Genomic DNA, 14,173 nt, shown 5'->3' with positions numbered 1-14,173 from the left:
GATGGTGAGCATCTTTGGCAACTCCCTTGATGAATACATTGAGGCAGCTACTGAGGAAATGGGGTTCCTACCCTATTATGAACAATCACAATTCCCTGTTGAAGATCTTTTTCTCCCTTCAGACACCACCATATACTGCATGTCCTTCCAGTCATGGCAGGCCTTCCATCTTATAAATACACACATGCTGCATTTTGTCGTATCACACAGGGAGGCACTGCACGTTGCTGTACAGCAGTGCAATGCACCCTGCTGTGTGGCGAAATGAATAAAGTCACTTTGTGCACTTCATATAAAGTTCACACAAAAAAAGAGCTGTGTAAAACATGCATCGCACTGCCCTCTACTGCTGTCTTACTGCAGCTGAAATGGACAGCTGGCTAGACACCACACTGCCAGCACACTAAACTGGAGCAGTTTAAACATTAATCTTTGCCCCCATCTTTGGCAATGATAGGTAGTCTACTGACATTTACTCTCACTTAGAAAAGAGACATCTTGGCCTTATTTTCGTACACACTAGAAGTTCTTCCCCTTTCTTTTTTTTTTTTTTTTTTTTTTTTTTCAACCCAGTGGGCTGAATGATAAAAAAAATAAGAGATTGCTGTACTAACAAGAAGAGCAATATTGGTGCAACTTTATTGATGTCATCTCCCTCTATTCCTTACTGTCATTTATCCCTACACTCTTTTGGAAAAGAAAGTTTCACTAATCCCATTTAGGCCTTGTCAAAATGAATATACATTTCTCTTCCTACTGGGAAAGGGTACATGGGCTTTCCAGTCCTACACAGGAACCCCTGTCCTTTTAGGGCTGCACATCACATCAAGCCCATGATGTATTGGAAAAAAGTATACATTAGCCAGGCTCCCGCAAAGTCTTGTCATTGCCGAATCTCCTGCTGCTAGATCTCCCAGGTAAGAATTTCTCCCCTTTTAGCAAACAGTGTGTCTGGTTATACTCCTTTTGTTCATTCATTTTTTCCTTTTTACCATGTTTATTGGTGCTATACTATTGTGCCCTTTCTTACGCCCTGAACAATCCCAGGGTGCCTCAGAGACTTGATACCCTTGCGTTGCTCACACTACTCTTCTGTGACTAAGCCTGCATTATTCTGTCCCCGTCCCCCCCCCCCCCCAACCTTTAATTGTCGAAGTCCAGGTCTTTTCTGATGCCTGGTCCATTCTCAATTTTTTTTTTTTCTCGTTGCCATTTTTCTGTCTCCCTCTAAGTCTCATGTATACTTGTGACAGCCCAGATGTACCGTAGTTTTGTTACCCTCCGTTCACTAGATCCTATTCCCCCTCTATAGAGAGAGATGTGTGTGTGTATCTACTGTATATAATGTGTGCTGTTGGAATACCAGTGAATCCCATTAAGGTGACTTAGATATGTATCCCCAAGTGAATCTCAAGATCACACCACCTCTTCCCACCAGTAACTGGCAAGTCCTTGCCACTTTATCAGTTGATAGGCAGTTTTTTGGAGTCCTCCTTTTACTCTTACAGGTCCAACCCTGCAGCTTGCTATTGCTGTGCCAGACTGTGGCAAGCTAAACAGGAGAACCCAATACTGAACTCCCTCCTGTCATAGATGATCCTTTTATTTTTGCAAGATTAGAACTGCTGCCCTCAGCCCTACTTTTGGAGAATTCGCCAAATGTCGGAATGTCCTTACTTTCTGCACGTGTCCAGAATTTTATGGCTTAGAGCATGGTCAGCTGACCCTTCACGAGACCTGCCACTATATCTCTCATGTAGAAGATTTTTTACTTTTAGCAGCAAATACAACATGGTGGGTTTTACTCCGTCTGATCACGCTTCAATGTAGTTCTTACCACATTCAGTGGTGCTATTTTATTAGACACTTAATCACACCCTGAACATTCATATCCCAGGGTGCCTTGGAGACCTTTTACTACAAGGCTTCCAATCCTTTTTCTTTGAACCATATATACAAATGCTGATGCTCATAGTTTTCTCTTTCAGTTGATATTGCATCCTCCTTGTGCTCTTTCTCCCACCATGTACTGTCTAGAGCAGTGGTTATCAACTCTGTCCTCAAGTACTCCCAATAGGCCATGTTTTGGGAATTTCTCTTAGATATAATAGCTGTCCAAAATACCAAGCCATTGACTCTGATTTAAAGTACCTGTGCAAGATAAAGGAAAACCTGCAAACATGGCCTGTTGGGGGTACTTGAGGACAGGGTTGAGAATCACTGGTCTAGAGTACCTGGATCTAATTCTGACATTCTTATTCACCTTATGTTTCATCTAGTGTGAACTACATCCCAGAACTTGTTCCTGTTCCTTAGCCTGCGCCAACTTCTGTTTGGAATTGTCAACCGCCTAGCCTGGTCTTGTATATTCTTTCCAACACCTTGTCTCTTGCACTCCTTGTGCACTCTTTTTTTGCAAGAGGTTGCTCCTTTTTGTTAAAATAAGAGGGGGTGCCTAACTTTAAGTGCAGCTAAAGTGAAAAATGATTGGAGTGATGCTGCTGCCCCTTTAAGTGTATAACAATGCTCAAAACAATATATCCATACAGAGGTTAAAGTGCTTCACCATTAAATGAATGTGCACTAAAAAAACTAAATTGTGAATGTATATGCAACCATGTATCAACATCTTATCATGCAAATAAGTTATGTGTAATGTCTATAATCAAAGCCACTTAAATAATATCTCAAAACCGTGCAAATAAAATTGTATCTTCTTTCTTATATCCAAATGTGCTCCACCTCGTGGGGTTTAGAGTGCAGCCTTGATCATCAGAAACCTCTCTCCAGAAAGGTGATGAGAGCTACCATACAAAAAAAAATCCTTATAGTGTAGTAATTTTTATTAAATATGCCCGTGACTTTCTTATATATCTTCTGGCAATGCCTCCACATGTGCAATTTTTGGGCAGAGGTCGTATCATTTATCCTCACAGTGACCACTATTCAGAAACTGCACTCAGTAGAGGCCTATCTATTGTGTCTGGTTGATTCCCTAGTCAACTGCAGAGCCTCCAGAACTCTGGTTGGGCTGCTATTGTTTTATGCAAAGAAAACTATTGTACTTCACTGGAAGGCTCCATCTGCCTCTACCCTGGTGGCATGGAAGAAATTGGTCAACTCTCTAATCTGTCCCTAAGAGGCCACTTACCTGTCGAGGGGATGCCCTAAAAAGTTCCACAAAGTGTGAGACATCTGGACTGAAGCCTCCTCCACTAATGCCGGTGTCTTGCCGTATCCGCCGAGCGGAACTTTCTCGGCAGAACACCGGCCCTGGTCTTTCCCTTTAAGCAACTCACCACCTGCTTTAATGTCGCAAGGCCTGAAGATTGACCCTGACTGGTTAAAACTTAAAAATTGTACTTTGCAGGTATCCTGCAGGTTTCAGAGCGCACTATTGGTTTGAGTGCCAGTTAGGGCACTAGTGTTATGGCTGTTTTAAGCTATGTTATGTAACTGTTCCGAGCCTGGCTATGCCCTATAGGCTGTTTTGTATTTTACTCTCTTCACAAATATCAATAAAAAGAATTAAAAAAATATAAAATATGCCCATGGAGAAAACAATGCACTTACATGGAATGGTGCTAAAACAACACCAATGTAAACAGCCTATGATGAACAGAAGGGGAGGGTACCGCAGCTCCTAAGCGTAGAGCCAACGTGTGTTCCACAGATCCGATAACTGGACGGCCGGATGTGACCTCACAAAGGTCTTATGAATGCATGAAGTGCTGTGTTTTTGCTGCCAGTAGTTCAAGCAGCCATTAATTCTGGTGAGTCTTTACATTGATGGGTGATTGAAGTTTATGGATCTTCATTTGATGCTCATTTAATGATGAAGAAGGAAATATACTGAAGTTAAATATGAAAAATTCCTTTTTTTTTTCTCACCATTTTGTGTTTATTTTTTTAGTTTGTTTACTTTTGGCACTACATTTTTTTCTTAGTATACTTTTTGGGTTTATGTATGTTAAACCTTGACGTTAGCTGCATAAAACTTGTATTTTTTTAGTGCTCACTTTTGTTTTAGTTGAAGCACTTGCAGTGCATGTGTGGCTCTAGACTTTACAGTCTAAGCCCTGGTTCCCAGTGATGCAATTTGGCAAATCGCTTGCCAAATCGGTGGCAATTGCCGGCAATGACACAGTCCGAATCGGTGCCGCACCGATTCCCGAAAGTAGTTTCTGTACTATTTTTGGCGATTTCGAGGTACGATTTTTTTTTTTTTTTTTTTTCTATTGACATCTATGCAGAAACTCGCACAGATGTCTCTGAAATCGCCCCCGAAACCAGGACTTTTCATTCACGCAGTCAGTGTGAACCAGGGCTGAATGAAGACTTTTGCACTTGTTTGGTTCATAATATGCTTGCTAGGTATAGGTCTGTTCCATGCAGAGGTGTTGCATAATATGCAGAGTTTACTAAATAAGGGAAGTCATGAGCTGTTCGTGTCACTTTTAACTTTTTTATTGTTTTGGAGCAGAGGTTGGAGAGTTGCATTTTAAACTGCCTTCGACATGCAAAGAATCTCTCTGGGGCTAAAAACGAATAGCATCTCAGTCTCATTTTTATTAGAGCATTAAGTTATTTGGAAATGTAGGTGCTTTTGCTTGCATTTTTTTTTTTTTTTTAAAACATATTTTATCTTGCAGATGAAAATCTAATGAGGTCAAATACCCTGAATAACATATTGTTTGTTCGTTAAAAAAATTGTCCATTTTCTGACTTGATTTGAGCTGTGCTTAGTTGTGTTTAGGAGTAATTAGTCATTTTCTCCTCAGCGTTAGACAAAAGGACTGCTCTGATCAAAGGTGTTACATGCAGATAAAAATGCAAATTCTTTTCTATTTGCAGGCTTGGCTATCAGAGGTGGAGGGCAAAGTATCACAAAGGAGTGAGAGGAGGCACAGCGCTGAGGCCAATCACCTTGTAGCACAAGGAAGAGAAAGGTTAATATCTGATACGAACTAGCTCTGGAACTTTACCCACTGTATAACATTTATTGCTGTGAATAGTCATAAAGAAGACCTTCAGTATCCCCCCCCCCAAAAAAAAAGAAAAAAGTCAGCAGCTACAAATACTGTAGGTGCTGACTTTTAATAAAAGGACACTTACCTATCCCAGGGATCCAGCGCTTTCCTCGCCCAGGCTGCTTCTTCGCTGGTCTTTGGGAAGCCAGCTGTGACTTCTTGCTGCTTCACAGCCAGCTTTCCACTACGAATGTTTGAGCCACTCTGCGCTTTGTGGGACCTGTGACGTGTCCCAGAAGGTTGCAGGCAAAAAAGGGGGGCTGAACTTCTGCTTGGATCACCTAGGTGATCCAAACAGAAGTGGGAGCAGGCACCTATCAAAACTACAAACCCGCTCCCTGAGAAAAAAGTGTCCAAAAGTTGGAGAGTGGGAAACCGTGTGTTTCTCTAGCTACACTGGATAAAAATTGACTTTGCAACCAATTTCCTTGCATAAATTGCCTTTTCAACCCAAGGCAATACTTTGCAAGAGTAGCAGTGATGTCAAACTAGCCTGTGCAGAGAGCAGATGTGTGTACATGGGAAACTATTACTACCTCTGTAGTCATTAGGTGGAAGGATTTGATTGGGTTTTGGGCAGACCTAACATAAATCTTTATATAACCAATTTCCAAGTTGAAAATGCATACAGTATGTAGTAGTGTGTTGTGTTGTAGTCTGATTCATGGCTAACTTACCTGCACCTTAAAGAATGCCAGTATAACTGACTTAGGTGCTGCAATGCCAAGCGCCTTTTCCTGTTTTGTATGTTCTGCCCATCAAAGATAGGGCATGCGTTTGTGGACAGAGAATACGACAGAGGGTCCCCAAGACTGGTCTAGCAACTACAGTCTACCTTCAGAAAACTGCAGGGCAGATACAAGACCAGTCACCCTGCTCAAGGCTTGAGAGCAGCTGTGATGCAGATTTATTAGAGGAAGCTCCTGCACAGAGTGCATATGTTGTCATGCTAGATTACTGCAGCTATCTGGATAAAATGCACAAAGAACACTAAGGTTAAATTCGGAATACACATGGTATTTTGTTTAGACCTGTTTTTCTACAGCAATCATGCTATTTTTGCATGCCCCTTTTCCACTTCAGGAGGTTTGGGCACTATGCAAAAAAAAGAATTGGGGTCTCCAACAGTGGTTCGACCCCTGAATATTCTACTAGCGCACTGGCCATTTTGTGCTTTCAAGCTTACCAAGCCTGTAAGATTGTCTTTAGTGCACACCAAATTCTACAGGGTGGATGTGACTGCGACTGTGCAATGTTAGTTTTGGGCGTAATGCCCTACAGGCTGTTTTGATTGATTGCTAATGTTTTCTTGAAGTGAAACGTCTTGGCCCTGTATTCTTGTTGAATATCCTACCTCTTTCTCACTTGGGATGGCTTTTGGACATCCCACAGGTAGAGGAATATTACAGGGCTGTTGTCCTTCAATGAACACTGGAGTAAACAGCTGGGGCTGGAGATTAGCTGGAAGGTGGTTTCCTTTTTTCCTGTTTTTTCACTGAAGTGAATATCCATTCTCATGTGTTTCTACACTGAAATAAGATTCTAGTCAACTTGGGCAAGGTATTACGAATGTATAGCAACCAAAATCTCTTACACTATAGGGAAAGAGTGAATCACATTCTCACTAATAGGAATGACATCACTAAAATATTATTTCAACTTAATGTCTTCTGCACCAACATATCAAAGACTGACTGTTTGCAAAAGTTGCTAGTGAGTAATGCATATATCTAAACACATTCTGTGTCTCATTAGCCCAGAGGGAAGCTACACAGAGGATGCCAACCAAGAGGGTAGAATCCAGCCACAGCCTCATGTGCATTCAGAGTTTGATGAATTTGATGATGATGATGACCCTCTTCCAGCCATAGGTCATTGCAAGGCACTCTATCCGTTTGATGGTATGTACATGTAATTTATCACTTCAGTTGTAACATCTGTAAGTCTCCTTGTTTATCTTAACCCTCAAACACACAATGCTTAAAATATCTAGAACCAGAAGTTCAACTTTTAGCTTTTGATCCATTTATGCTAATGAAAATTCATAATAGGACTATCTAGTTGCTACATTATTGTAAGAACGTATAGACCTTTTTTGCACCCCCCCCCCCCCCTCCCCTAGTGCCTCACAGTTCAGCGGGGTGGATATAATTCAATGATTTAAAAAAAAAAAATGTAAATCTTTTTTTTTTTTTTTATTCTGATTTTTTGGATTGTTATTAAATTTATTTAAATACATGCTTTTGGTGTAAAAAAATCTATCTAAAGATAGTTTTCTATTTAAGATACATTAATAATTTAGTGTATTCAGCATGAAATGGAGCTTAGTTATGTAGCACGAGGCTGTATATTCTGCAATATTTACATTTTTGGTAAACTCATTCAATGAATCCAAGCTCTGCAAGATAAAATAACATGCACTGCATTGATGCATTCACACAATTTCCCAGTAAACATGAGATAAAACAAAGTTCAGGAATATTCCTTTATCCCATTGTTTTGCAAATCTATGTACGCTACAAACTGATTGAATCCGTTCTGATATCGCTGTTTTACTAACCTGACAGCGTATTAGTCTAAATAGGAAACCTTCATTTTATTAGCAAATATTAAAGATTCTAACTACCAGGAAGATTGAGTTCTTGTATTTAAAGAGCACCCGTCTTTTCAGATTCATCATGGCAGTGCCTGCTGGCATCCACTCACCTGCTGCCACCACGTCCCTCACCTTGTTGTGTCACTGCCGCATCACCAGCCGTCCCATTAAAGTGAATGGGACTGTGGGTGTGGGTGAGTCAACAGCGGGTCGGAGGAGGAGCCACTGGGGGACAGAGATGACAGTTGCTCTTTAAAAATTATGATTTAAATCAAGTTGATTTAAATCTAGCCTTTTTACTAGTGATTTGAATTGACTTACATTTAAATCAAATCCACCTTGCAGTTCAGTAATACATATTTGTGTGTGTACTAGAGCTTTTTCTATCCATTTGTGTTGAGGGCCTGGTGTTGCAAATGAAAAACATTCTGCCAGCTATTCTGCACCACAGATTAAAATGGTAGCCAAGCATGACTAGAGACCAGCTGTTGTTGCCAAGCTATTGATGATATATGGTGTTCTCATGTCACTGTAATGTCTACATTAGCCTGTTTGTTTGCTCGGAATTCCATTTGGAATAAATATTGGATTTAAAAAAAAAAAAAAAAACTAAATTATCAGAAAAAAAATCAAAGATTTTTTACTAGATTTTTCATTTGCATCCATTACAATTTTGCTGAACCTTTGGGTTGATGATGTAAATGCTTTAGGCAACTCTGCTTGGTTTATTAAAGTCCAGCCCTGCAAATTAAATACCTGCCTTTCCAGCTGCCCAAGGAATGATTAGACTGCAAAGTAACTACTGGGTGAAGTCTTTTCAGAAGTAGACGCATCAGGGACTGCGTCTCACTGATGTGTCTGGGGAACACAACCTATTACGTTCCCCACTGCACTGAATGGCTCCAACCACCAACCTCTGTAGTTGTGACTTGAAGGTTGATCTGTGGGGGGACATACAAGCTCAACAACCCTGGAAGGTATCAGTTTTGTAAGAGACTTCATCCAGGGATTATACTGAAGCAGAGTGCAATTAGCTGGCACAAGTAGCCGGAGAGGTAAATATTCTATTTTGCTTTTCGTAAGTATGGCAAAACTTTCAGTTGGCGACAGTTTCTTTAAAGTAAATTTTATATCCAGCGTGATCTTGGCAAACTGGCACTGGAGTTCAATATTAGGCAGCTCCAGATACCTGTGTGCAGTGTCAGTTTGGTTTCATAGTACCATCTTAAGTGCTCATTTCTAAGCTGTAATTGGTATTTGTATAAAAGGGCACTTTGGGGTTCATTGCGCCTGAGAAGCACTGAAACAAAGCTGACATTATGCAGTCACCTGCAGGTACCTTGTATTGCAGTATCAGTTTTGTGAGTAATATTGGATGAGGGTGCACTTTACATACTGTATACCATTAAAATCTTACCAAAGGGACATGGCTGAAAGGAGGATGGTGGCAACCGCATACAATATGACCTTGTTGCTAGAATATTTTCCATGAATAATTTCCTGATTCTACTTTCTTCTCTCTATTTGTTCACCAAGGAGAAATAATTATTCTGCTGTCCGTACAAAAAATGGTATTGCTGATACCCATTGTCAGCCTGAAGCCAAACCATCTCCTCTCCTGCCTCCCCTGGTGGTGCTCCACATCCCATCTGGCGTGTTTTGGCTGTCATCACCACATCTTACAATCCCTCATGTAACCTATTCCCAAATTCATGACTTCTGCAGCATATCCCCACCCAAAAAGGTAGCATGTCCACTTGCTCTGACCCTCGTTTCCTCGATTAGGTCTGCAGTCTGACAGTCCTCTCAAGCATTACATATATTGAACATTATGTGTGCAGCCCCTGGGTGATGTTTGAGGCCCTCTTTAACTCAAGTTGACACTGTCTTGCGCTCAACCTACCAGAATGCTGGAGGAGTGGAAAGCTGATGTCCCCATCTTAAGACACAATATATAGTACAGCTCCATCAGTGGAACATGCTGAAGTTTTTTTTCATTGTATTAAAGTAAATACGTGCGTTACATTACCAATGTGATTTGATTTCATCAGCATTCAGTGTGAATACTTTTGCTTGGTTGCAATAGGGCTGGGCTGTTTTGTTTGTTTTTGTTTTTTACAGTAATCCTTTGACAACCAATAATTTCTGCTTACCACCAGGGGGTGCTATTGCAATTGGCATTTTATGTTGGGATGTAAATCATTCTGCAAGCTGTTGCTTTTGTCTTTTAGTAAATTTTATGTCCTGCATTATATTCTGTGTAGGTAATAATGAAGGCACCCTGTCTATGAAAGAAGGTGAAGTTATGTACATTATTGAGGAAGATAAAGGAGACGGCTGGACAAGGGCAAGACGACAAAATGGAGAGGAGGGCTATGTCCCCACATCATACATAGATATTACTCTAGAGAAAAACAGTAAAGGTGCAGTAACTTATATCTAAACTAGATATATATATATATATTGATTGGTCATTGAAAGATGGATGAGATTTCATGCTGCGATAAACATGAAAGTATTTGTCTTTGCTGGGCTGCTGCTGTTCCCTCTGTCGCCACATTGAGGTGCCTCCAATGTCCAAAGGATAGATCTGAACAGACGGAGGGATTCCCCATCCTTTGCCATTGCCTTAAACATGACTGTTAGGATTTTAATGTTTATATTGATATATATTTTATAAAGATGTTTTCTATTTCTCTTTTATTGTTAAAATAAGACAGCATAGAAAGCTAGTATTTTTTTTTTTTTTTTTTTTATTATTACAAATTAAAGTTCTGTTCTTAGCATTAATCCAAGAAAACCTTTACAATTTTGAAAGATGCTGTTTTTATCTTTGTATTTATGTTTTAAATAGGCAAGCATTGTTTGTTTTTTTCCATCTCAAACATTAGTTTATTTTCCGTTTTAATAAAGAAATCCAGTCACCGAGCCAGTATACAAAGAAATGTGCAGTTTTCAATACTTTTAGATTTTTGTAAATGTCAATGTTATTTCTGAAATTATTTTAGCAATGTGAATTGGATTGATTCATGAACAGAATCTGCTTTTTAGAGTCCATCTGCCCTATGTTGGAGCGATCCTCAGTCCAAAGCTGATTGCTTTCCTCAGCTTGCTATACAGGTTTAGGTGTCCCCCTTCAAGTAATATGAGAAATATTTAATGCACACTGCACAACAAGGGCATAGTACATGTGGTCATGTGTGTTTGTTGCTCAATGGCTGATGCTTGCTATTGTTGATTGGCCTGGATGCTAGCCATACCATGGAAGCATGAAGACTATTTAAAAAAAAAAAAAAAAGTCAAAATATGTGTACAGTAATGCCCCGTACACACGGTCGGATTTTCCGATGGAAAATGTGTGATAGGACCTTGTTGTCGGAAATTCCGACCGTGTGTAGGCTCCATCGCACATTTTCCATCACACATTTTCCATCGGATTTTCCGACACACAAAGTTTGAGAGCAGGATATAAAATTTTCCGACAACAAAATCCGTTGTCGGAAATTCCGATCGTGTGTACACAAATCCGACGGACAAAGTGCCACACATGCTCAGAATAAATAAAGAGATGAAAGCTATTGGCCACTGCCCCGTTTATAGTCCCGACGTACATGTTTTACGTCACCGTGTTTAGAACGATCGGATTTTCCGACAACTTTGTGTGACCGTGTGTATGCAAGACAAGTTTGAGCCAACATCTGTCGGAAAAAATCCTAGGATTTTGTTGTCAGAATGTCCGAACAAAGTCCGACCGTGTGTACGGGGCATTAGTGTTTTTCTCTGCCATACTATTTTTAATTCTAGCCAGCCATTCCTGTAATACACACTTTTTAAGTGTCAAATTGGGAGGCGGAGAAGTGGCTTTTAGTATCTGGTGAACTGGGAAGTGGAATTGCTTAATTATGATCTCCGTTTGTCAGCCGTCTGGCTGTGTAGTGTGGCAGCTGTTTATAACTCACAAGACTGGTTGTTTGGAATTGAAAAAAACCTTTGGTAGTAAATGGCAAAAGAAAATAATATATATATATATATATATATATATATATATATATATATATATATATATATATATATATATATATAATTTATTACACCCACAATAGCCATGTGGGGGCCACTATTTTATTACTGCAGAGTAAATAAACTCCATGCCCAGGAAGAAAAGACACGGACAGAGGGGATTTGTAGTATTTGAGCAGGCTGAAAAACAGATAATTTCTGCTTACTTTTTCCTAAAATCTATAATTTATGACCTAATTGCATTTTTGTTTTACAATTCTGTGAGTTTTATAAAGTCATTGTGAATTGTTAATTCTCAAACTGTTCTGCTCACAGAAAGGAGGTGGGTATTTCTTACACTAATCATAGGGCAAGGTTCTGGATTAGGGCTCAAGCCGCTGTGTACCATGTTCACTAATGAGCAGTTTTGTAATGTGATCTGCTGTAGATGTAAAACTTTTATTTTGCAGCATGGAGTTTGTTTGAATCCCTCCCTTTAAAGCTAATTGTGTTTTAAATTAACAAAGCCACTTTTAATTAATATTTAATAAACCAAATTTCCTTCCGAACATTTTGTATGTCCTGTCTGGCCTTGTTGTTTTTCCCCTAGGTGTTGCTACATGGTTTGGTGGTATTATTATGTTTTTTTTTTTTAAATGAAACTGAACATGCATAGTAGTATTTAATAATACATTAGAAACTGAAGATGCACCGTGCACAGAACAGAAAATCTGTTTAAAGGGAATTTATAGTCTTTTTATTTTTATTTTTTAGGCATACTTTTGAATGAATCAACTCAACATAACTAATCCTGCAATTAATTCAGAAAATGTGAGTTTGTGTTCTAGGCTCCAGTCATAATTTCTCATATATGGCAGCTCTACATTCTAGTTAAGAGTGTTGTATAGTGATTGGCTTTACTGATATTCTGTCTCAGTACAGATTTATCTGCTGAGACTAATTTAAAACCACTGTGTGGCGAATTAAATTTATATTGGCAGAGTAACAGATTCTGGGACCCCTTCCTTATACACAAATAGCCACTAGAGGGAGGTTCTAAAATTGTGTGTGTATATAAAATTCATGCAAAATGAGAATCTCATAGGTATTACATCTAGTTAATTGCGACAGGGTTTGCTCAGATTCTGCCCTTGCTGACAATGTACTATAATTTCCCTTTAATTATCTGTTCTGTTGCTGAAGTAGTAGTAATGATATAATAGTCTGCCTGCAGTGTCCTTCAATAGAATCTCTGAAAACAAAGTCAGCTGTAAATAGCAAAATATGATCTATGGAAATAAGAGATTGATAAGTTTCCAGTACATTCATGTGAAAAATGAAATGCACCCCATGGAAAAAAAATGTTAGCACATTTGAACGGACCAACATTAGATTGTTATTCTAAAGCCTAGTACACACCATTTTTTTCTTTTGGGTTGAATAAAAAAAACCTGACAAATCCGGTCATTGGCTGAGAACGCTGATCGCGAGGCCGCTTCTGTCAACCCGGCTGCCATAGATGCGGGCTGAATGTCTGCCAGTTTTTATTGAACCGGCCAATGTCGCCCAACATTCAGCCCATGTGTACTACACTTAACAGTGCCTAAAAAGTAGAAGTGATATATTTGTGTAAGCACACAAGAAAAACTGGCCTTTTCAATCATTTGTTGAACAAAAATATTAAGAGATATAATGGTGTACTCTTGAAGCCTTGTCATCAAAATATGGTATTGCCCCCTGTAGCAGGAACATATTCTTACATAACTGTCCAGCAGTCTCTGACCTCAAAATTCAAGTGAAATGAAATTTTGACCCCTTTTCCATGCAAATTTTTGAGTTGCAAAATGTTTTGTGGGTTTCCTTGTATGAACTGCTTTTTATTTTTTTAAATCCTCCTACAAAATGTCAATGTTTGTTAAATCAAAGCTTTGACTAATCGGTACATAGAACTCAATTCCCTAAAAAAAAATTTTTCAACCATTCATTGGCGATTTGCTGGGGTTCTTCGTATCATTGCTTTGTTAAGACTTTTTTTGGTTTCATCTTCAACTCTCGGACAAATGGCCTAACATTCTCATTAGGCACACTTTACGTGATGCAGAATGTTTCGTTGACTCGACTACGAACTGCATAGGCCCTGAAACAGCAAAGCAACCCCAAAGCATAACATTTTCACCATGATGCTTCACAGTTTTGAGGGTCTCCTCTTGAAATACCATCTTCATTTCCCAACAAACATGTCTACCCTTACTGTGGTCACAATACTCTAGCTTCGAATGATCCATCTCCAGCAGGCCTAGTCTTTGCCTGCATGTTCAATGGCAAACTGTAATATTGCTCTAGTGATGTTTTTGACCGCAGAGGATTTTTATTAACACACCTTTCGTGGTAGTTAATGTGGTAAATCACTCTTTGGCTGCAGATGCCTGTACTTTGACACCAACTGTTGAAAGAATTAACTGAACACCCTGTGATGACATTTTGAGGTTCTTGAAAACTTTGCATCAAATGGTCACCTCTTGGGCTAAATTTGCTAGGCCAGCCAGTC

The 14,173-nt window shown here is 39.4% G+C and overlaps 1 protein-coding gene across 4 annotated transcripts in view; it reads left to right on the top strand.

Annotated features, from left to right (window-relative positions):
* Positions 1-14,173, top strand: part of FNBP1L (formin binding protein 1 like) — a 305,643-nt gene that overhangs the window by 283,412 nt on the left and 8,058 nt on the right. For 2 of the 4 annotated variants that reach the window (XM_073593119.1, XM_073593118.1), the window contains 4 exons: positions 4,855-4,949; positions 6,786-6,931; positions 9,891-10,049; positions 12,400-12,456. In XM_073593119.1, coding sequence (XP_073449220.1) covers positions 4,855-4,949; positions 6,786-6,931; positions 9,891-10,049; positions 12,400-12,434 — 435 coding nt within the window. In that variant the 3' untranslated portion in view covers positions 12,435-12,456. The remainder of the gene's footprint in view (positions 1-4,854; positions 4,950-6,785; positions 6,932-9,890; positions 10,050-12,399; positions 12,457-14,173) is intronic. The other 2 variants (XM_073593122.1, XM_073593121.1) reach the window with 1 other exon arrangement.

The sequence above is a fragment of the Aquarana catesbeiana genome, linkage group LG07 (genome assembly GCF_042186555.1).
Source record: "Aquarana catesbeiana isolate 2022-GZ linkage group LG07, ASM4218655v1, whole genome shotgun sequence".
NCBI classification, from domain to species: domain Eukaryota; kingdom Metazoa; phylum Chordata; class Amphibia; order Anura; family Ranidae; genus Aquarana; species Aquarana catesbeiana.
Note: the sequence above shows the minus strand (reverse complement) of the source record. Positions and strands in the feature narration are given on the sequence as shown.